Below are 22,549 nucleotides of genomic sequence, written 5' to 3' on the forward strand. Positions count from 1 at the left end.
CAATATTCATCAATTTAGGAAGCTTACATTTTATTTTATAATTCAAATAAAATTTAAAGGTATATGTTATTTTCTTAGAAAAAATTATTTATTAAGATAAGAAACACGTGCAACGCACATATCCTGAGACTAGTTAGATAAAAAATGTCAAACATCAACAATTTGCTAGCGACGAAGTTAGCATCTAAGATCTATGACTATATTATGTTAACGGTTTGTATTCCGTTCATTCAAGAGGAATTTTCAGAAATCACTATTGTTTAGTGGCTATTAATTTCCTATAGCTACCATATACATAATTACTTCTTATATCTACTATTCAGTTATTACGGTAGTGTATTCACATGTATTCGCACTGCTGTATTCATGAATACAGAAGCAAAAAGCACCTAAAATCAGGGCAGTCCAGCTGTACGCGCATGTATTCACATGTATTCGCACACATGTATTCATGAATACAACAGTAAAAAGCGCATAAAATCAGGGCAGTCCAGCTGTACGCACATGTATTCACATGTATTCGCGTTGCCGTACTCATGAATACAGTTGTACACGCATGTATTCACATGTATTCGCGCCATGTATTCATGAATACAGTAACGGCAATCCCTTAAAAATAGGGACGTCCAGTTGTCTAAGAGAGAGAAAAAAATCATAAATAGCGTATTTCATACCTCAATGGTAGTATATACCATAACATACTTATTTTGTTATAAAATATAAAAGATAGTTATAGCAAAAATAATATTTTAAAATAATTTTGATTTATAATAAATAGGGTGTATACCTTTGAGGTAAAATTTCCTTCATTATTCAATCAGTATACTCCTAAGTATCCATAACTGTGATCCGTTTGCTAGAATCATGAGACGTGTCTAGATTTTAGAGAAGTTGTGTTGCATTTTAGAAGACAGCCCAATAAGTTTTTGGCCCAATAAAATGTAAAGTTGGATCTAAATAATATGGCCATACCCAACATACTTTTTGGGTCCTAAACAGTAGGCCTCTATGGCCAATATTCCAGTCCAAGCACAAGCCTACTTTGACAGGATAAAGGGTCGTTCAGCCAAAAATAATTATATTCGCTAATCAAATATACAAAACAATATACACCGATTATGTTTAAAATATGTATATTATTTATTAATATACCTATACATATAATTTTCCCAAAAGAAAAGATTGTTTTCAATAACAATTGCTCTGCTTTCTAATTGTCCAAACTTAATTATTTGCTTCTTAACACGATGTGAAACTTTATACAACAAGTTATGCCTCACTTATAAGTAAGTTGGATTGGTATTTGGTTATATGAATCATTACTAATTATACTGCTTCCGTAAAATTCATCTATACTCATATCATACAAAAACTATCTAAAGGAAAAAAAAAAAGATTCTCTCACAATAATCTAAATACTAACTTTTTAAAAACAAATACAAACACAAACACTCACAACAACAAAAATAGAATAAGTATATATAATTCGGTACTATATCATATATGTAATGTCCGATCACATATATTAAGTAAAAATTAATAGTTAACTAAACAAAGATTACGAAGATAATGAGAGCTCGTCTATTTAATTTGACAAGTCCTTAATGAAAGACTAATTATAAGTTGGGCCGTCTGCTCTTTCTTAAATGAAAATCAAGCCAAATTGTTTTTCTTTGGGTATTTCTATTTGTCTGTTTTGACATCTACCTTTTATTTATTTGAGAAAATTATTTGAACACATAGAGTGTAGGCTTAGGGCCCGTTTCGACATAAAATTTGATGAAAGATTTTTTTCAAATTCTTTTTACATTTTTTCGAAATCAGTGTTTGTTCATAAAATTTTTAATTTTACTTTGAATATGCATTTTGGAAAAAAATTTAAAAACTGCAAAAAGCTATTTTTCAAATTTTTCACTCAAATCACTCACAAAACTTCAAAAACAACCCAAACTAAAATTTATATCCAAACGCAACTCTAAATTTCAAATAACTTTTTCACTTCAAATTTTTTTTAAATTTTACCATTCTTAACGCCTACTTTTATTGTTTCCTCAAATACAATTCACGTAATTTCTAAATTTGATTCTTTGGATTCTACGGCGGAATCTTCTAGGTGAGATTCTCATTTTCCTTAAACTTCTTTCATAAGCTGTAAAGACTCTTTAATTAGTTTTCTTTCTTTTTCAGACCCTCCCTTTTTTCTGGGGTAAAATTCTTTAGCTTTTAGCTTCAGTGATTATTCATCTACTCTAAGTAAACTGAATTTTTAATTTTATGTACTTCGTTGCTTATTTTTGTGGAATTTTTTTTTTTTTTGAAAGAACTTATTTTTACCAAATTCTTGATCTTTTTCTGCTCTCCCTTTTGTTGATCAATTTGGGTTTTTAGTTTTGTAGTTCTTGTAGTTTTTCAGATTTTTTTGGTGGAGTAAAGCTTTAAATTTTTATTGGGTTTTCAGTATTTTTTTTTTTTGTGCAGATAGTTTTGTGGGTCTGCAGTGTATGATTGAAGAGCCATAGCACAGTTGAATTAGGTTAGTGTAGATTTTGGAACTTATATTGGTTCATGAATCGTTTATTGTTGTAGTTCCCTGTTGGTTTGGTTAATATATGTTTGTAGAATCTTAATTATATTTTCAATCAATGCATGTAGATTGTATAGATCCCTATGTGATTGGTTTTGTTTGCAAGAACTTTTTCATGATTTATTCATCATATATTTTCTTTTTTGGGGGTACTTTTAGGGTTGGTTTCTTTTTGGGTGAGGGGAAGGGTGGGAGTGGGTAGCCTATCCCAACGCTCCTCCTTTATCCGGGCTTGAGATCGACAATGTGAGCAAGGTCACACAGACAAAAATTAGTATGGGTCTAAGATAAGCTTAAATGTAACTATATAGTTAGTGAGGATTCATATAGCCGAACTCAACTTGCTTGGTAGTGAGGTGTAATAGTTGTTAAGATTTTGGTTTATTTGTCTCGTGTTTTCTTAGTTGTAGATTTCGTGTACTTCATATTGTTTCTTTCTCTTCGGTCATTTTATGATTTTGCTGTTGTTACTGAACCCAACTTGCTTGGTATTGAGGTGTAATAGTTGTTGTTAAGATTTTTGTTTATTTGTCTCGTGTTTTCTTATTTGTAGATTTCGAGTACTTCATATTGTTTCTTTCTCTTCGGTCATTTTATGATTTTGCTGTTGTTACTGCTTCTTTTCATGGCTTATACATTACCGTATTCCTTTTTCGTTATTGTTGTGTTTATGCTTTCCTTGAGCGGAGGGTTTATTGGAAACAAGCTCTCTCTACCCCCACAAGGGTAGGGGTAAGGTTTGCGTACATGCTTCCATACCCAGTTCCCACTATGGGGGATTACATTGGGTATGTTGTTGTTGTTGTTGTTTATGGGAATGAGTTGGAAGAGGGATGAGGGTGCTTGGGTGGAGTGGAAGGGCTAAACCAATCGTTAAAGCTTGCAACTTTATTAGGACAAGCTTGTTTATGGATAATTCTAATAATTTGACATCAGTTATCAGAAATATTTAATTGAGTTGTCACGATGGATCTTTGGCAGCTCTTTGAGATTGTTTATCAACAATACAACAACTAAGGCTCAATGTCAAGCTAGGTTGTTTCACATATTTTATATGATTTGAGAATATGTGGGATATTGCTGAAGTTTGAATTCCTGCCTATTTGGAATTTTTTTATGAGAACCAGTGGGACTAAGAGAACGGATTAAGTATAGCTTGTGTACTTGCATGTGTACCGTGTACGTGTGCCATCTATATATAGGTCTTATTCTATTAGCTTAAAATATATGTTTTTAACCTTACTTAGCAACTAATCGTCTATGTGCAAGGTATAAGCCATTATGTGGTCATAGTCGAGATGGAATAGGTCATATTCGCAACTTCTTTTTTTCATGCATTAATATTTACTTGTATAGGGTAAAATTATAGTAACTTTTTTCCCAAGGTACAAATAATAGCTACCATATAGTGACATGCCATTCATCAGATTTGCTTCAACACACAAAATTTTACTTGGACAACAGTAGGATATGCATTTAAGTGAAAATTTGGAAGATTCTGTTGGCTCCATTTGCAACCGGAAATCGGACCTACTTAGCATTAATTAGGTAAAGTTGATGAATTAATATCTTATGAACATGAAAATGGCCTAAGGAGACATGATGTGCTTCATAGAGACAACAACAACAACCACCCAGTATAATCCCATAAGTGGGGTATGGGGAGGGTAGGATGTACGCATCCTTACACCTACGCTGGAAGGGCAGAGTGACTGTTTCCGATAGACCCTCGGCTAAAAAAGGTGAAAGAAGCCCTGATAGCAAGTAATAGCAAGACAAATAATTAGAAAACTAAATCGAAGATAGCAACACAGAATATGAAAGAGGTACCGATAACAAGTAATAGCACGACAATATATTTAGAAAACTAAATCTAAGGCAGCAAACGAGAATATGAACGAAGTACTGCTAGCAAACTACAGAATTACCGATGACAAGTAATAACAGAACAAGACATGCGAATATAACAAACTAAGGAAAAAAGGATACCGGACTAGCACTAATACTACCGAACTAGAGAAGACAAAGGGAGACGCATGACTACCTACTAACCTTTAACCCTAATCTTCAACCTCTACACCCTTCTATCTAGGGTCATGTCCTCGATTAGCTCAAGCTGCGCCATGTCCCGCCTGATCACCTCTCCCCAAGACTTCTTTGGCTTACCTCTACCCCTCCTCTCACCTCCCAATGCCAACCTCTCACATCTCCTGACTGGGGCATCTGTGTTCCTCCTCTTAACATGCCCGAACCATCTCACCCTCGCTTCACGCATCTTTGCCTCCACAGGGGCCACTTCCACCTTGTCTCGAATAACTTCATTCCTAATTCTATCCAATCTAGTATGCCCACACATCCATCTCAACATCCTCATTTCTGCTACTTTCATCTGCTGGACATGAGAGTTTTTGACTGGCCAATACTCTGCCCCTTGTTCTTGTACAACGGGATTATCGTACTCCGCCTCCACTCTTCGGGCATCTCCCTCGTCCTAAAAATGACGCTAAACAACCTAGCAAGCCATTCCAAGCCCTCCTTACCCACGCTCTTTCAGAATTCCACCGGGATCTCGTCCGGCCCAGTCGCTCTACCCCTACTCATCCTGCGCATAGTCCCTACAACCTCCCCCACTCGTATGCGTCTACAGTACCCAAAATCTCGCTGCCGCTCTGAGTACTCCAACTCCCCCAGCACAATGCTCCTATCTACCTCTTCATTCAAGAGTTTAGGGAAGTAAGACTGCCATCTCTGCCTAATCTGTGCCCCCTCCAATAAAACTCTACCCTCCTTGTCTTTTATGCACCTCACTTGGTCCAGATCCCGGGCCTTCCGCTCCCTCACCTTCGCCAGCCTATACAACTTCTTGTCCCCGCCTTTATCCCTAATATCTTCGTATAAACGACTAAACGCCGCAGTCTTAGCCGCAGTAACCGCCAACTTCGCCTCTTTCCTAGCCCTCTTATACCCCTCCCTGTTAGCACTCTTCTGCCCCTCGTTTATACTCTCTACTAGCTTCAAATATGCCGCTTTCTTGCTTTCACTTTCCCTTGAACCTCTTCGTTCCACCACCAGTCCCCTTTATACCCACCAGAAAAACCCCTAGAGACCCCTATCACCTCTCTCGCCGCCTCTCTAATACAGTTTGCTGTCATAGACCACATACAACTCGCGTCCCCGCTACTCCTCCAGGCCCCCACAGCCAGCAACTTCTCCTCCAACTCCTGGGCCTTGTCCTTAGTCAATGCACCCCACCTGACCCTAGGTATACCAAACATAGCCCTCTTCTTCCTCGTCCACCTGATCTCTAAGTCCATAATCAAAAACATATGCTGGGTCGTACAATTCTCACTCGGGATGACCTTGCAATCCGTGCATAAACCTCTATCACATTTCCGGAGAAGTAGATAATCAATCTGGGTTTTGGCCACCGTACTCCGAAAGGTTATCAGGTGCTCCGCCTTCTTCGGGTAACACGAGTTAGCGATCACCAGCTCAAAAGCTTTAGCGTACTCCAGCAGCGAAGTACCTCCTCCGTTTCTATCTCCAAAACCGAAGCCACCATGCACACCGTCATATCCTCCGGGCAACCTCCCAATGTGGTCGTTAAAATCACCCCCTATAGTAAGCTTTTCGGTGGGCGGTATACCCCGCACCAACCCATCCAAATCTTCACAGAAACGTCTTTTAACCTCCTCGTCCAAACCCATCTGAAGCGCGTAAGCACTAACTACGTTCAGAGTATACCCTCCCACGACTATCTTAATGGCCATCAACCTGTTATTCACCCTCTTAACCTCGACCACTAGCTCCCTTAGATCCTTATCAACTAAAATGTCTACCCCGTTCTTCCCTCTCACCCTCCCTGAATACCACAACTTAAACCCATCAGCCTCCCGAGCCCTGTTCCCCACCCATCTAGTCTCCTGGACACAGGCTATGTTAATCTTCCTCTTATGGAGAATCTTTGCTAACTCCATAGACTTCCCCATTAGAGTCCCTATGTTCCATGACCCCTCTCTCAACCTAGAAGGTACCTTACCCCCTGCCACCCTTACCCTCTATCCCCCGCTCCCCCCGAAGACATGCCCTCACTCTATCATAGCTCGGACAAAGCTACAAAAGGAAAAGACTATAAAGGAATAAACTAAACAGAAACCTACATGTACACAAGGTGCTAATAAGGGATACAACTAAGCAGAGACAAATTATGTATTAGCTATAACTCTAAAGTAATAGACAGAGACAGATATAAGCAGACTAACTAAATATAATATAAAATAAGGTACTGTAGATGTCAAAGATACATGCAAGCAAAAAAGAAAAAAGACAAGAAAGAAATATTGATACCACAAATACCAGAGATAGAACGAAAGAACATGGAGCAAGTTTTCCTGAAGTGTATCGGATCTGGTCAAGAGTACTGACAGTCCTGCTGCGTCCCGCCGGAAAGCTGTTCGGAAGTCGCCGGAATTAATGAAACTTGCCGGGAAATAATCCGTCCTCGCTGGGAAAATGCTGCACCTGCCCAAAGAAACAGAACGCACCCCCACACACACACACAAAGGGGGGAGAGAGAAAGGGAAAGAGAGAGAGAGGAGGGAGAAGATAGAGCAAGACGAGATGGGTCGCCGGAAAATGCAAAACAAGAAGAGTCGCCAGAACTCAAGGGTCGCCAGACTTGCAGCAACTTTCCTGGAACACGCACGTCCCGACTGGTCGCTGCACCCACCCGAACGGAGAAAGATGGGGAGAAGAAAATGGCTTCGGCGGCGAGAAGGGCCCGAAGCTACCGGAAAAGAAGAGAAAGAAGAAAAAGGAGAGAGAAAGAGAAAGAGAGGGAGAGAGAGAGGACAGAAGGAGAGAAGTGAACTTACCTGGAACAACACCTGCGGCGGGTTCAATGGGTGATGCCAAACACTGTAAAGAAAATGCTATGTAGCTGAGCCGGTTTCCGTAGAAGAAGCAAGCAAAAGGCGTGAAAGTTCGCCCCGTTAGCTCTCATGTGGACTTGGGGAGAGAGAAATAGGAGAGTTTTTGAGGGAATTGAGTCTCCTTTTTCACATCTTAAGAATAGTCTTTTATCTTTGATCGCTTTTTGGTGCACCCATATAGCCCCTGCTTGTGTAGAAGATTGGGCGTCTTTTGTAGAGAATCATGTTCTGATGTAAATTCTCTACTTTTTGGTATACTTCTTGTATACGGGAGTTTTTTCTCCCTTATGATTAATACAATTTACCTTATCAAAAAAAAAAAAAAAACTGCGGCGGAGACGGCGACGGCAAAGCAGCAGATGCCGTAGTGTAGCTACTGGGGGTTACCGCTAGGGGGGGGGGATTAGAACGTTAGGCAGTCAGAAACGTTTAGAAGGGAAAGAGAGAGAAAACTTTGTGAGGACGACCACCCAATTAAACACAAAAGATAGCCACAAATTAAATTAAAAAAAAATCAACTCAAAAAGCCAGATTCTTCAAGTATTGATCAAGAAAATAATTTGAAGCTCAAATTCAATAGGATTACAAAGAAAAGCTTACTTGAATGACCAGTGATGGCCAAGAAAAGTACCGAAAAGAGTACAAAAGTGGCCATGATAGTGGTGGCAAGATCGTGGAAAAGAATGATGTTATATATGTCCCAAAGTTTTATTTGAAGAAGAAAGAGGTAGAGAGCAAAAGAGGAAGAGAGAAGTGAAAAGGTGGAAAAGGGGTATATGTGCTTCATAGAGAATTAACAAGAAATATATTGATTGGATTGGATCAAAAAGCCTTGGTTAGAGGCAATTCAATCAAGCGGTGAGAGTCTTTCGCTGAGTACTGCATAAGAATACATGTTGCTATGCTAAACTAGAATGCTTTTCATGCAGTTTAATAATAGTTTGCTCTCTCTCTCTCTCTCTCTCTCCCCCCCCCCTCTCTCTCTCTCTCTCTCTCTCTAGGAGTTCTGGGGTTTTCTAATTTGGACTTGTGAACTTATCTTTGTAAATGTGAAGAGATCTTCTAGACATTTTATGATTTAGCGTAGCTACTTATGATCACTAGAAATTTTCAAGTGTCATAAAGAGGTAACCTTTTCTCATTTGCACAATTACTGGAAGCTACTGTTATTAGTTATATTTTCATAGAAATTCGTCCTTTCCTCGTCATTATTTTACTTTTGAGAAGAATGGAGACCAGATAGAGTCAAACAAATTAGGTATTTGTAGTCATATCATAATTGAAACTTTTGATTGAAAATTTATTATAGATAGAATGGGGGCCCTTGCAATTTTATAATCATACATGGATTATCCTTCATTGTTGTGGAGTGTTTCATTCATCATCGTTTGGGTTTTGAAATACCATATATATCATTATTTAATACACATAGAAAGTTTTATTATCGTGCATGGATTGTGATTCATTGCTGTGGATTGTTTCATTCATCATTGTTTGGGTTTTTGATATATGAAATACCATATATATATTATAAATATGGCCGAAAGTTTCTTTATGGGTCTTTTCATATTTTTGGTCAAGCTTATAATTGTCTGGTCGGTAGAGGAATTTCCATATTGGGATTATATAACGTTGCTATTTGAGAGCGTGATATCAGTTTCAAGAGTTGCACCGATGTTACACCTAATCTAAAGATATTGCAGTGAAAAATGCCTACTTTGGGTGGGGATACTGGGAACCAGAGGTCTACTGGACTTAATCTACCTTGATTAGGCGGATTAGCTTTCCAGATTATGTATATATTGCACCTCCAGGAACAAAATGAAGGGCAAGGAAGTTTTCCTTTTTAATGGTCAAGGAATTCATAATTCTCATGTTTTAAGCTCTAAATTTCTCATTTATGTTTCCAATATTTTGGAAACTTGTTACTGCTAATATTTTGGCAGCTGAGAGAGAGGATATTTATGTGAATTGTAGTTTTAAGGTGGGGCCTACCTTTTTCATGGATTTGTTTCCTTATTCTGCTTCTAGAACATGGAGAATGCTATTGGAGCGCATGCTTACCATTTTCAAGATAAAGTTAAAAGAAAGTTTATATGAGTTTAAGTTTTGTATAGGAGGTAATGTAGTTGAATTTGTTCAGCAAAATGATTTCAGAGTGGTTTCTCATTGATATGCAGAATGATGTAATGTTATTTTCTGTTTCTTCCCCCCCCCCCCCCAAAAAAAAAATAAATAATAAAAGAAGCCCTTTTTCTCTTTGCTGCCTTAGCTTGTCCCCAAGGAGGGAGAAAGTGAGGTGGTTTCAGAACCTTCAGTTTTATGTTTGATTTGTTGAAACAGGATGTAGTGTAGTAAAGATCATTCAGTAGAATGATTTCACTAAGGTTTCTTATTGATATAAAGCACGATTTCATATTGTTCTTTTTCCCTTTTCTTTCTTCCTTCCTGCATCTTCTCATTTGCTGTAAATATTAGAATGAATAGTTTGTTCACAAGGAGCTGGAGGATCTGGAGTCTGATTTTGATACCGACGGGCTTAGATTTGACCCATAACCACTAAATGATCCCCTTAGCTTAAGCACATATATCATTTGGAGGCAGGGTGTTTAGTTTGTTGCCTATGCTTGGAGGAGTTCTTTGTGATGGCAGAGTTAGAACTTTGGTGGATATTTCCTATATTGGAGTTTAAGGTAGGAGAATGTGAGTCCTGTGTAGGAACTTTGGTGGATAAGTGCGTGCCAGCTTGAAGGATCTTGTTCAATTGTTTTAAGGACAAAGTGGGTTAGTGTGCGCCATTATTTCTTATGTCTATGATACCAAAAGATTTTAGTTCTGTGTTGTTGTGTCCCGTGAAACTCTTTTTATCTCTCTCTCTCTCTCTTGGTTACTCATTTAGGGTGTATTGGCATCTGCGCTTTTAGTAGAAGTCGATAATTTCTTCCATATTCAGTGTGTTTCAAGTGCTCGTATTAATTAAGAGCAGCTGAGACTCTGTAGTTTTGACCTCTTGTAAGCAATGAAGCGCTTTCTCCAATATAACTTCATAGTCGCAATCATTTGATGTCCATTTGAACTTGTCATGTTTCGGGAGGATAGCTCTATAGATCTTGCATGAAGGTTTCTGCCAAGGGAATACCTTCATTGGATTCGAAGTTTGATAGGATTAGGATGTTTTTTTAAACATTTATGAGAAGCTTTTACAGTAGAAAAGAATTGCTTGAATCCATGAAGCTAGTCATCTTAGTTTCAAACCGTCATTGAACAAGGTCATTCTCTTCCATTGCAGGTGCCATGTATAACCAGGAACATAATGTATCATGTCTTTGTTCATCTGAACTGCGTAATTGTTCTTGGTTTCCATTTAGGATATCTTTTTTTTGAGTATCTGTTTAGTGTTTTATCTAATTTGTATATATCATTATTTTCCATTTGGTAAGCTTATTATATTTAGCCTTTTAAAATATATGCTCCTGCTTTAATGAGTGGATGACACCTGAATAGTTATTAATTTAAGGCTTTGAATCATTTCAAACTAAAGGTTCCATCTCTTCTTTTTTTTCAGGTTATCGATTCGTCTGTGCACAGCTTTTACCATCTTAGGTGGTTTGCGCTACTCGTCGTTGAAGTAAACATGAATCAACCACATCAATATGGTGAAGATCAGGTAAGTTGCAAATTTCCTGTTAGTAATTGTACCACTAATTCTTAAACTATGTTTAATTCTAAGTTATGCACACAGGATGAAGCCACTGTGATAGGTTTCGAAGTTTCAAGATCACCCGATGCAAGTTACAACAACGTGTATCCTGGGAACGAAGATGAAGGACGGGAACCGCCAATGCTCCCGTTACATCTGCACCATACCTTGTTAAACCACCGAGCGACTAGAGATCAATCTGCATCCCTCCCCTCGCCACAAAATGTGGTTCTAAACCATCTCTATATCGAGAACAGAGAAGCTCCGAGATCAGTTGTGGCGCTCGGGGTAACACATCGCTTTCGCTCGAAGTATGTTACTGTAGTGCTTTACAAACCAGTTCAAAGGAGAGGAGGTAGTAACAACGCCTAAATCACGTGATGGAAGCACCATCTTTGTTCGTTTTAATGGAAACAATAGAGGTAAATACACAGCAATTGAGCAGCGGGAGAACATTTACTTCTACACAGCTGCCTGTAAAAGTAGGAAAAATTAGGATCTTGATCATCCTTGGACTTGAATAGTTGAAATTAGGTTTTGGTTGGTTTCAAAAAATTTACTTGTACTATGGAAAAAATTAGTCATGTTCTTGGGGTTAGCTTGGGTTAAGCAGATTTTTGTGGTTGTGCATTGCACTGTAGCACCCCGATTGATGAAAATTGAAACAGTGAAGTTCTTGATGAATATATATTCAATATGTATGATGCACTTTACATTTATTATACTCTTCGCCTATTCTACTATTTGAGCTATCATATATGAAGAAAAAAGATGTTGATAATGGCTCAATAGACAAGTAGCTGCTGGTTTTCCCATTGGGGTTGTAAAGATGTTAATCTGCAACATGAAGTGATTGAGAGGAGCAATGCTTTGTGAAGATCTCCAGCTGCTGCTCCTTTCTTGATTAGCAAAATGATGTAATCCATGAAAAGTGAATCACATGGCAATGTAATAGGTCCACAACTAAGCAGCCCAAACTCTTCTTCAGATATTTCCAAGAGTTGCCTAATGACCTCATTTTCCAGATAAGATAATGGAATCGCAAAGCGCCTTTGATCAGCTGTGTACACTACAAAATGGCCTTTCTCAACTATAGATGATAATGTTGTACTGTAGTTGTCTGCATCATTGCCATTTCTTGGAAGTGATATCCTCTTCCTTTGAATGGCTGTAAACTTCTGCCATTTTCTGGCCATCTTCATGAGTTTCTTAGCACTGAGCATTGTTTGACAGTAAAGTAGATATAATTGAAAACTTTGAAGCTTGGATAATTAGAAGTTCCATAAAGAGGATTATTTATACTGGAGGCCTTAGATAGGCTTTGAGTTGCAGCTGAAGATTTTGCTATTATTCGCCAAAAGGCAAAACCATGTGGTGATGTCTGCTGGTAATGTTTGATATGGGGTCATTTAGCTTGTGGATAAAGCTAGTTTGAATCATAGATGATATGTTTCTCTGTATTCTCTTTGGTAGAAAGAAGACATTATTGGTCAAAATTCAATTCTTTTGGACAAGTTAGGAGAGCTAATACCCAAGGTTATGATAAAAGGTGTAGGGCCTTCTGTCTCAAAATAATTTGGCCTGATAAACAACATTACCAAATGCTTGTCAGTCAGTATGAAGGCAATTTCATGTGTGCTACATGTGGTATTGTTGTTGTAGTTGGACTTACCAAAAGCTTTCCCAATCTTTTCACAAGTAAATTTCAGGATGTCTTATGACATTACTTATTATAAACACACATCCAATTTTTCAAAAATTTCTTTCTTTTCACTCTAATAGACAGATAAAATAGTCCTATAGAATCATGGCTATCTGCATCCTTTGTATAATTAATTATTGGCTGCAGAAACTAGAATTATTTACAGCTCTCATCCCCTGCCCTATGTGGTTGTACATTGAACTGCCTCATTATACAAAGTTCCTAAGTCGACCAATGTATATAATACATTAGAACAATAACAACGACAACAATAACAAACCCAGTGAAGTCCCACAAGTGGGGTCTTGGTAGGGTAGTGCCTACGCAAGCCTTTCTCCTACCCTTGGGAGGTAGAGTGGTTGTTTCCGATAGACCTTCGGCTCAAGAAGATGAAAAGCAACACTAGAACAAACCAGAATAATAGACAGAAGAGAGCTTGTTTCAATATTTTGTTTCAGTGTGTATCTAAAGATAGATAATGCCTGAAGGTCTTCATCATTAGACATTTGGATATGAATGACTTGTTGATAGAAACTACAATCCAAGTGGAGATGGAATAAGTATGTGGCATGACCAAAGTCAACGATTGAGCTTTTTTATAACATTCCAAATGATTGTTGCGATCTGCAGCTTCCTTTTCAATCTAGTGCTATCAAGTATGAGATTTTGCTGTAGTTAAAGGGGAACACTTCTACTATTTCACTTCATTTCCTCTTTTGAGTTAATTTTCATGTTAGCAAGACTTGCGTGGACATTATTCGTATATCTGAAAGTCTTGATCGACAAAGTTGACTATTCGGATAAAAAATAAGTGTATTCCTGTAAATAGTGCCAGACTAAGATGAATCTAAAAGTCCTCAATCAGTAAATTGAAAGCAATAAATCTGGTTAGATTCAGATAAAACTCTATTGCATCTACATACTTTCATGTGCCTACTTTTCATCTACTATACAATCTGTTTTGATCTATCATTTACTAAAGATAATGATCACGACTCAATAAACAAGAAGCTGCTGGTTTCCCCATTCTTTGTGTAAAGAAGAAGTTGAACAACAACATGAAGTAACTGAGAGGAGCAATGCTTTGTGAAGATCTCCAGCAGCTGCACCTTTCTTGATTAGTGAAATGATGTAGTCCAGGAAGACTGAATCACACGGTAATGTAATAGGGCCTCCACTTGGCAGCCCGAACTCTTCCTCAGACATGTTTAAAAGTTGCAAAATGACCTCATTTTCTAGATAAGCCAATGGAATCACAAAGCGCCTTTGATCAGTTGTATATACTACAAACTGGCCTTTTCCTGCTATAAAGGAAGAATATGTACTACAACTGTCTGCAGCATTGCCATTTCTTGGAAGTGAAATCCTCTTCCTCTGCATGGCCGCAAACTTCTGCCATCTCCTTGCCATCTTTATGAGTTTCTTAACACTGACCATCGTTCTTTTCTCCGGAAGATTGGAACACAAGAAGGTAAAGCAGGTATATATCTATAGACCTTTGACGGCTGAATCAATATGTTTGTGGTTGATGCTGAAAAGGCTCATGGAAGGGGTATTATTTATACAAGAGGCTGGAAACAGTAGTTGAGTTGGATCTGAAGTTTTTGCCACTAACCACTGGATTAGACAAAACCATGTGCTGATGCCTGTTTATGGGACCTCAAATTTATGGATGAAGCTAGTTGAATTCATGTAAGATGATAAGTTTCTTCCTTTTCCACTTTGGTTGACACCAGAATGGACATATTAGTTCTGATATCAACTCTTATGTATGACTTCTCATATGTGCCAATAGTTAGAGAACCTTTAAATGAAGAATTGATTTTTCAGTGGTAGATTTCTGTTTTGCTGGTGAAAGGCAAAACCATGTGATGCCGCCTTCTTGGTCATGTAAATAAGGAACATTTAAATTGCGACAATGACCGGTTGTGTTATGGATTTTAGAAAAAATATGCAAGCAACAAGAAGGTTGAAAATAGGATTAAAAAAATTGTCTCTAAAATTTTATTAATCATAGGGCTTTAAATAGCCAAATAAATAAAGTAGTAAACTCCTCCTATAACTAAATTACTAAACTCTTACTATAATTAAAATTCTGAATCTTCTAGCAGACCAACAGGTTGGGCTATAAAGACTACAAAGAAGGATTAAGTTTGTTCTGGTTCTGCTTTTCTTTGGCCAATATCTTTTGGGGCTTATCCATTCCAGTGCCAGCTGTTGGTTACCTTAATGATAATGCAAAAACAAGAATTTGTTCTAAATAAGCAATCTTTTTATGACCAAAATAAGCCGTCATCAACATGAATGAGATGAACGTTATCCATTTGATAGTAAAAATGGTTTTATGCAGCTATTTGCATAACTTTCTTCTGAGTTTGTCATAGCATTACCTTATCCATTTAATTGTAAAAGCCACAAGACAGATACGCCAGGTGCGCGACCTGCAGGGTAGATAAATACTTGTAATGATTTTTGTCCTATGGAGAGATATATTAAAAAAAGGTAAAAAAAGAAAGAGAGACCTAAATGAATGTACCATAATACCAGTGGCTCATAAGTTTATTTGAATTTGAGGCTTGCTATACTCTTCATTTCCATCTAAGCGTATTGTAGAACTATGATCTTGTGAGCCAACAGAAATGCACCATGCAAAGTAATCATACTGGATTTTCATTTCTTAGTCCAACTTGCTAAGACCACTTGTTTCTGTTAGGTGTTTTTTCTGACCACGGGTCCAGATAATGGTTTATTTACATCAGAGTTATGAGCTTATTTGGAATTGCACATTCAATGTCTTAATATAAACTGTGACAACCAGCAGCTTTGCGACGAAACTTGGTGGAATCTGCAGCTTCATTTTCAATCTATGATTGATCAAGTATGAGAGTTAACTGCAGTTAAAGGGGATCACTTTTATGATTTAACTACTTGTGTGGGAATGATTCATATAGTTTTAATCCACAGTGTTGACTACTGGCATAAAAAAATAAGTGTCATGTACATTACACCAGTCCAAAATGAGAATGCTAGAAGTTCGCAATCATCGTATTGAAAGTTTGAGATCTATAAATCTGGCTAGATTTCAGATAAAGCTCTATTCCATCTATAATACACTTTTTGAATGGCCTAGTTTTCGCCTGCTATACAATCTGTTTTGATTTATCATTTACTAAAGATAATGATCATGACTCAATAAACAAGAAGCTGCTGGTTTCCCCAATTTTGGTGCAAAGAAGAAGTTGAACAACAACATGAAGTAACTGAGAGGAGCAATGCTTTACAAAGATCTCCAGCAGCTGCACCTTTCTTGATTAGTGAAATGATGTAGTCCATGAAAGCAGAATCACATGGTAATGTAATAGGACCGCCACTTGGCAACCCAAACTCTTCTTCAGACATGTTCAAAAGTTGCAAAATGACCTCATTTTCAAGGTAAGCCAATGGAATCACAAAGCGCCTTTGATCAGTTGTATACACTACAAACTGGCCTTTACCGGCTGTAAAAGATGAAGATGTGCTACAACTGTCTGCATCATTTCCATTTCTTGGAAGTCGAATCCTCTTCCTCTGCATGGCTGCAAACTTCTGCCATCTCCTGGCCATCTTGATGAGTTTCTTAGCACTGAGCATTGTTCTTTTCTCTGGAAGATTGGAAACAAGAAAGTAAAGTAGATATCTAGATACCTTTGACGGCTGAATAGATAATGCTTGTAGTTGATGATGAAATTGTTCAAGGAAGGGGGATTATTTATATAATAGATTGGAGCTGAAGTGTTTACCACTAACCACCAATGGCAAAGCCATGTGCTGATGCCTGTTGGCCATGTTGATATGGGGCCATAAATTTGTGGACGAAGCTAGTTTAGATTTATGGGAGATGCAAAAGTTTCTTCCATTCTTTACTATGCTCTATAACAGAATGGATATGTTAATTATGATATCAACTCATATCTAGGATTCTCATAAGTGCCAATAGTTTACAACAACAACAACATGCCCAGTATAATCCCACAAGTGGAGTCTGGGAGGGTAGTGTGTACGCAGACCTTACCCCTACCTGGAGAGGTGGAGAGGCTATTTTCGATAGACCCTCGGCTCAAGATAAGGTGGAAAAGAAGAAAAGGAAAAAAGAAGAAGAAGAAAGAGGGGGAGAAGGGGGGACGATAAGGAAAAAGAGGAGAAAAAGTAGCATCAGATAGTAACAAATCAGGGAGCAACAATTTCTGGTAAAAGGGAGAAAGAGTAGCATCAAATAGTAACAATCAGGGAGCGACAATTTCCAGTAGCAAGTTTCAAAATCATTGGACGAGGTTGCTAAGTACCAGATATAATAACAAACTAAAAGGAAGATAAGTGCCAATAGTTTGAGATCTTTAAATGAATAATTGAAATTTCAGTGATAGATTTATGTTTTGCTGGTGAAAGGCAAAACCATGTTTTGCTGACTGCTTTGTCATGTAGATAGGGAACCTTTAAATTGTGACAATGGCTATTTGAGGGTACATAATGACTTTGAGTTGTAGCTGGAGTTGACATCTCTATCAGGTAGGGAAGGTAAATATATATATCATGTCTTGATATATATTTAATCATGTCACCAGCATCTCTGAAGATCTGGCATTAGTTTAATAGGCTGAGGAGAACTCAGAGGATTAATCGATATGCTTAACAACAAAGAAGCCTCTAACTAGACTCAGTAACATCTGTGCCTGAAAGATAATGCACAACAACCTTCACCACTATATATATGGATATGAACGACCTATTATCAGAAACTAAAATGCATGTGGTAATAAGGTAAGTATGATGTAAGAACAAAGTGAACTATCGAGCTTTGTTATTGCATTCCAGTTAGTTGTGTAAACAGTGGCTTTATTTTCAATCTAAATTGATCAAGTATGAGATTTAATTGCAGTGTATTTCACTTCATTTGAACTCTTTCAAGTTAGTTTTCATGTCATCAATAGTTTCATGGACATGATTCATATGTCTGTAAGTTTTGATCAACAAAGTTGACTATTCGGATAAAAAATAAGTGTTTCCTGTAAATGAGAATCTGAAAGTTCTCAAACACCAAGATGAGAATCTGAAAGTTCTCAATCACCAAGTTGAAAATTGAAAGGTACGAATCTGGTTAAGTATCAGATAAAGTTCTATTCCATCTGTAACACAGACTTTCAATTGCCTACTTTTTCACTTGCAATACATCAATTTTGAGCAATCATTTACAAAACATAATGATAATGACTAATAAACAAGGAGCTGCTGATTTCCCCATTCTTGGTGCAAAGAAGTTGAACAGCAACATGAATTAACTGAGAGGAGCAATGCTTTACGAAGATCTCCAGCAGCTGCACCTTTCTTGATTAGTGAAATGATGTACTCCATGAAGGCTGAATTACACAGTAATGTAATAGGGCCGCCACTTGGCAGCCCAAACTCTTCTTCAGACATATTTAAAAGTTGCAAAATGACCTCATTTTCCAGATAAGCCAATGGAATCACAAAGCGCCTTTGATCAGTTGTATACACTACAAACTGTCCTTTTCCGGCTATAAAGGATGAAGATGTACTACAACCGTCTACATCATTGCCATTTCTCGGAAGTGAAATCCTCTTCCTCTGCATGCGTGCAAACTTCTGCCATTTCCTGGCCATCTTGATGAGTTTCTTAGCACTGAGCATTGTTCTTTTCTCCGGAAGATTGGAAACAAGAAAGTTAAGTGGATATCTAGAGACCTTTGATAACTGAGTAGATAATGTTGTAGTTGATGATGAAAAGGCTCATGGAAGGGGTGCTATTTATACAAGAGGCTGGAGAGAGTCTTTCAGTTAGAGCTGAAGCTTTAGCCACTAATCTCTGAATTAGGCAAAGCCATGTGGTGATGCTTGTTGGCCAGGCTGATATGGGGCCATAAATTTGTGGTTGGAGCTAGTTAGTAAGTTTCTTCCTTTCTTCCACATTGGTCGACAAAGAATGGATGTATTAGTGCCAATAGTTTATGACCTTTAAATGAAGAGTGGATTTTAGAGTGGTATATTATGTTTTGCTGGTGAAAGGCGATACCATGTGGTACTGCCTGCTTGGTCGTGTAGATAGCAATGTTCAAATTGATATTACGGCTGCATGGAAGTTATACAGGGACAATGAAGGTTAGTTTGTTATATTCTGCCTTTCTTTGCCAACATCTTTTGGAGTTTGTTCATTCAAGTAAAAAAATAAGCATTCTTTTTATGACCAAAATAAGCCTTTCATCAATAGGAAAGAGATGAACCTTAACCATTTGATTGTAAAAATGGTTTAATGAAGCTTTTGATATTACTTTCATTTGAATTAGTCATATCATCATCTTATCCATTTACTGTGAAAGCCATAAGCTGGATATGCTAGGTGCACGCCTTGCAAAGATTTGAAACCAAACTTAGGTAGTTTACGTATTTGTTAAGTCAAATTAGCAGCTTGCAGCCTGCAGCCAGAACTACTTTTTCGTTCTGGAAAGTTGTAAGTTGTAATCCATATATGGCATGCATAATTCAAAGGTCAAATAATTAGATTGGATATAGAGGGTCTAAATGGAGCACATGAATAATGGGGATTCATATAGCCTACCCTAACTAGATTGGAACTGAGGCGTAGTAGTGATATTCGGCTTATCGTATGTATATTTATATGCATATTGCCTCACATTTTACTCATATTCCGTGGATTTCGAATGTGTAATGTAATAATTTATTCTAATTCGTGGTATTTTTATGGGTAGGAGTCACCCGGAGGCAACGTGGGACAAAAGTGCACGAGTTGAAGCAAAAAGAGAACCAAAAAAAAAATGGGCCAGTGTAGTGCCCAGAGTAGTGCATCGCGCTACCTGTGGCGCAAATAACAGACTCGAATTTTTTTTGGCCAAGGCCAGCGCCAGGGCTAGCATGACGCGCTATCCTGAACGCTAGGTGACAGAATTTTTTCCCACCTTGCTCGGGACAGGGTTTTTCAGCCCTACACACCCCCAACTCGTATAAAAAGTAGTCTAAACCTACTTTGGAGAGGAGGACGCCACTTTGAAGGCGAATTCACTCACGGGAACGCAGACCACACTTGGAGGAGACTTTTAACTAGTTTTTCTTCTCTTTTCTTCCTTTAATCTCATAGTTCATTAGTTCTAGAGTTGTGGGTGCTACATTAACGTTAAAGTTTGAATTATTTTTATTATTTTATTATATTGGTTTATTTATTCAATCTTGCGCTTAATTATTCGATTGCTTGATCACCAATTGAATACTATTTACCAATCTAGGATTGAACTCGAGAGAGGGAATTTTAGATTGCATATAAGATTGAGTAGAGCGAGATCTTAAACATGAGTATCGGGAACGGATTTGCGGTTAGGATATGGATATACCTAATCGTCTTGCTTGGTTACTATAGGAGAATTATTAATGTGTTATTGTTAATCCTAATTCCATAGGAATATAGGCATTAGATTAGCTTGAATAAGCGAGTAGTACTTCGGGAGAATACTACAACTAATATTAACTCTGTCAATCAATAAACCACATAAATTAATTAGACAATTAAACTAAAAAACTCAACGGGGTTGTTAGCTAACCCATAGCTCTAGAATATTGTCTCTCATTGAATTTGAATTTAAGCTTACCGACGTATTTTCTTTAATTTCTTAGTTTTCGACTCTAGATTAGTTGTAGTTAATAATCTTTAGAAAATGGCTTGAATAAATTAATTGTCTTAGTTTAATTTAGTAAATAGTTAATCACAAAGTCCCGGTGGGTACGATATATGAACATAATCATATATTACTTGTACGACCATGTATACTTGCGTGTGCGTTTGGGAGCAACAAGTAGTAGGTAGCAGGTGTAGTAGTAGTAGTTATTCAGACCATTGGCCTTGTCAAATTTTCAGTCATCTTATCCGGATCCCTGCTGAAAGATGCAATGCTACTGGTGGAGGTTGAAGTTCTGAAATGTTTTTCTTGCCTGTCCATAAGGTTCTGAGAGGATCTCCTCGCCAGGGGATTTTTTATTTTTATTTTTTTTATTTGTATTTAAATCTTGAAAATCAACAGTAAGTCCATTATCTATCATTAGGCATGTCAGTGCTCAGAGAAGAAACATCAATAGTTTTATCAGACAATTCCCAGAATAATAATGAATGTTCTCCGAGATAGAAGAGTGGGGAGTTGGCGAAGGGGTGGAAGATAAATTTTTAATCCAAGGTTGCTGTTATTGTAACTTAACGAGATCCTGCTGCAGAAATGTTACTCAGTCTTGTTTTTTGAATACTTTTGAGGCCAAAATGAATTGACTAAATAAAATTTAATCATACTTCGCTGTTGTTCGTTGTTATATTATCACTATAAACGGAGTTCCTTTAAATTTGTAAGACTATTAGGAGGAAATGAAAAGAGATCAGATTCTCCTAAATAATCAGAGAACTAAACGGTTCAGAGAAAAGAATCTAGAGTTTGGAAAAATAATTAGATGTTAATATGCTGTACAATTGTTGGATATCATGAATCCATTACAAAACTAATCAAGGTCAGCTCAATAAACTAGCAATTGTGTGTTTCTTTGTTCCCGTAGGCACGAAGCAGATATAAATCGACTGGAACTGAAGATCTACAGATACTCCTCTTCTGATGAGTGTTATGATATAGTTCATGAAGGCGGCATCACATTGTAATGTAATAGGGCCATCAGTTGGGAGTCCAAACTCATCTTCAGATATGTTCAGTAGTTGTATGATTACCTCATTTTGAAGATGTTTATCCAAAAACCGGATAGAATTAAATTTATACGTAGTTCTAAGGATACGTGGTATAACTTGGCACAAATCAGAAAGTAAGTAAAAATATATTGAGTATTGACTGTATAAAGAATGAAATACAAACCAAACTGAGTGGAAAATATTTTATGAACAAACAAGATGAATCAATGTACTAAGCCCAAAAAGGGATAATCTCTATATGAATATCAGTATGTTTTTCTCTGTGAATATCAATAATATGAGAGTGTATGAATGCCTTGATGTCCGATCTCCTTACAGAAATAATAGCCATCCCTCTTATAGTGGAGGGATCCTACTTTGAATATAATTAAAAATACATAGTGAGGAACCTATGATAGAGTAGTTTTTCCCTAATTCCCGCCGAGATTCTCTCCCTCAGTACGACCGTAACGACTCTTGTCTCTTGGCTCGATCTTGATTGGATTTGGTATTGGTCGATTTCCAGATTTATAGCTCGATATTAACTCGAGGCTCGATGTCGACTCGGGCTCGATATTGGTCGGTCTCTGGCTCTTTGGCTCGATGACACCACCTCACATCATAGTTCGATTTGGACTCGAGATCGGTAATGAGTTCGAGATCGGCATTCGATAGGTCCCAGTAATTTGAGCTCGGTAACCTGGCTTCAGATCTCATACTCGATATTATGAAGATGGCCTTCGGTCTATTATGTTCCAATCTTGACCAATCATACGAAGGTCAAAACCGATTTTGACCGTATACAGATAGTCCCCTCATTTCTCGGAAAGAATGTGGCGAGAAACGACATGATTTTCCAACGGTATGACTCGATACAAACTGACGTTTGCACCGAGCCCGAGCATGACAT

The 22,549-nt window shown here is 37.6% G+C and overlaps 7 protein-coding genes across 10 annotated transcripts; 2 read left to right on the top strand and 5 right to left on the bottom strand.

The window, feature by feature from the left end:
• The first annotated feature begins 2,068 nt into the window (after positions 1-2,068).
• LOC104095155 (SNF1-related protein kinase regulatory subunit beta-3) lies at positions 2,069-11,937 on the top strand. Of its 4 annotated transcripts, none has more exons than XM_009601208.4 (4): positions 2,069-2,113; positions 2,479-2,533; positions 11,081-11,182; positions 11,258-11,937. In XM_009601208.4, exons 3-4 carry the CDS (start codon positions 11,150-11,152, stop codon positions 11,585-11,587), a joined length of 363 nt encoding a protein of 120 aa, XP_009599503.1. In that variant the 5' UTR covers positions 2,069-2,113; positions 2,479-2,533; positions 11,081-11,149; the 3' UTR covers positions 11,588-11,937. The 4 variants fall into 4 exon arrangements, with proteins under 4 accessions (XP_009599503.1, XP_009599502.1, XP_018625937.1 ...); XM_009601207.4 differs by lacking the exon at positions 2,069-2,113 and adding an exon at positions 2,138-2,206; XM_018770421.3 differs by lacking the exon at positions 2,069-2,113 and having other exon boundaries at positions 2,300-2,533.
• On the bottom strand, positions 4,659-6,573 carry LOC138902031 (uncharacterized). The gene is made up of 3 exons (XM_070189838.1): positions 5,701-6,573; positions 5,207-5,596; positions 4,659-5,075 (listed from the first exon to the last, which is right to left on the bottom strand). Exons 1-3 carry the CDS (start codon positions 6,571-6,573, stop codon positions 4,659-4,661), a joined length of 1,680 nt encoding a protein of 559 aa, XP_070045939.1.
• On the top strand, positions 6,889-7,452 carry LOC138902032 (uncharacterized). The gene is made up of 2 exons (XM_070189839.1): positions 6,889-6,969; positions 7,012-7,452. The coding sequence occupies exons 1-2, from the start codon at positions 6,889-6,891 to the stop codon at positions 7,450-7,452; spliced, it is 522 nt and encodes a 173-aa protein (XP_070045940.1).
• LOC104095157 (auxin-responsive protein SAUR68-like) lies at positions 11,865-12,438 on the bottom strand. Its single transcript, XM_009601209.4, has one exon. It carries the CDS (start codon positions 12,436-12,438, stop codon positions 12,001-12,003), a length of 438 nt encoding a protein of 145 aa, XP_009599504.1. The 3' UTR covers positions 11,865-12,000.
• A 1,475-nt stretch (positions 12,439-13,913) lies between these two features.
• LOC104095154 (auxin-responsive protein SAUR68-like) lies at positions 13,914-14,354 on the bottom strand. The gene has a single exon (XM_009601206.4). It carries the CDS (start codon positions 14,352-14,354, stop codon positions 13,914-13,916), a length of 441 nt encoding a protein of 146 aa, XP_009599501.1.
• A 1,752-nt stretch (positions 14,355-16,106) lies between these two features.
• LOC104095153 (auxin-responsive protein SAUR68-like) lies at positions 16,107-16,742 on the bottom strand. The gene is made up of 2 exons (XM_070189840.1): positions 16,697-16,742; positions 16,107-16,558 (listed from the first exon to the last, which is right to left on the bottom strand). Exons 1-2 carry the CDS (start codon positions 16,740-16,742, stop codon positions 16,107-16,109), a joined length of 498 nt encoding a protein of 165 aa, XP_070045941.1.
• A 1,422-nt stretch (positions 16,743-18,164) lies between these two features.
• On the bottom strand, positions 18,165-18,575 carry LOC104095152 (auxin-responsive protein SAUR64-like). The gene has a single exon (XM_009601204.4). The coding sequence runs from the start codon at positions 18,573-18,575 to the stop codon at positions 18,165-18,167; it is 411 nt and encodes a 136-aa protein (XP_009599499.2).
• Positions 18,576-22,549: the final 3,974 nt, after the last annotated feature.

Source organism: Nicotiana tomentosiformis, chromosome 11 (assembly GCF_000390325.3).
Source record: "Nicotiana tomentosiformis chromosome 11, ASM39032v3, whole genome shotgun sequence".
Classification (NCBI taxonomy): Eukaryota; Viridiplantae; Streptophyta; class Magnoliopsida; order Solanales; family Solanaceae; genus Nicotiana; species Nicotiana tomentosiformis.

Excerpts from the sequence above, each read along its gene's own strand:
- LOC138902031 (XM_070189838.1), bottom strand. The coding sequence starts at position 6,573 with ATGGGGAAGTCTATGGAGTTAGCAAAGATTCTCCATAAGAGGAAGATT. Across the intron at positions 5,597-5,700 it reads TTAGAGAGGCGGCGAGAGAG|CTAGTAGAGAGTATAAACGA; the intron begins GTGATAGGGGTC and ends GCATATTTGAAG. Across the intron at positions 5,076-5,206 it reads GACGCATACGAGTGGGGGAG|GACGAGGGAGATGCCCGAAG; the intron begins GTTGTAGGGACT and ends CGTCATTTTTAG.
- LOC138902032 (XM_070189839.1), top strand. The coding sequence starts at position 6,889 with ATGCAAGCAAAAAAGAAAAAAGACAAGAAAGAAATATTGATACCACAA. Across the intron at positions 6,970-7,011 it reads AACGAAAGAACATGGAGCAA|TCCTGCTGCGTCCCGCCGGA; the intron begins GTTTTCCTGAAG and ends GAGTACTGACAG.
- LOC104095155 (XM_009601208.4), top strand. The coding sequence starts at position 11,150 with ATGAATCAACCACATCAATATGGTGAAGATCAG. Across the intron at positions 11,183-11,257 it reads ATCAATATGGTGAAGATCAG|GATGAAGCCACTGTGATAGG; the intron begins GTAAGTTGCAAA and ends TTATGCACACAG.
- LOC104095157 (XM_009601209.4), bottom strand. The coding sequence starts at position 12,438 with ATGCTCAGTGCTAAGAAACTCATGAAGATGGCCAGAAAATGGCAGAAG.
- LOC104095154 (XM_009601206.4), bottom strand. The coding sequence starts at position 14,354 with ATGGTCAGTGTTAAGAAACTCATAAAGATGGCAAGGAGATGGCAGAAG.
- LOC104095153 (XM_070189840.1), bottom strand. The coding sequence starts at position 16,742 with ATGGCCAACAGGCATCAGCACATGGCTTTGCCATTGGTGGTTAGTG. Across the intron at positions 16,559-16,696 it reads TTTGCCATTGGTGGTTAGTG|AGAAAAGAACAATGCTCAGT; the intron begins GTAAACACTTCA and ends CCAATCTTCCAG.
- LOC104095152 (XM_009601204.4), bottom strand. The coding sequence starts at position 18,575 with ATGGCCAGGAAATGGCAGAAGTTTGCACGCATGCAGAGGAAGAGGATT.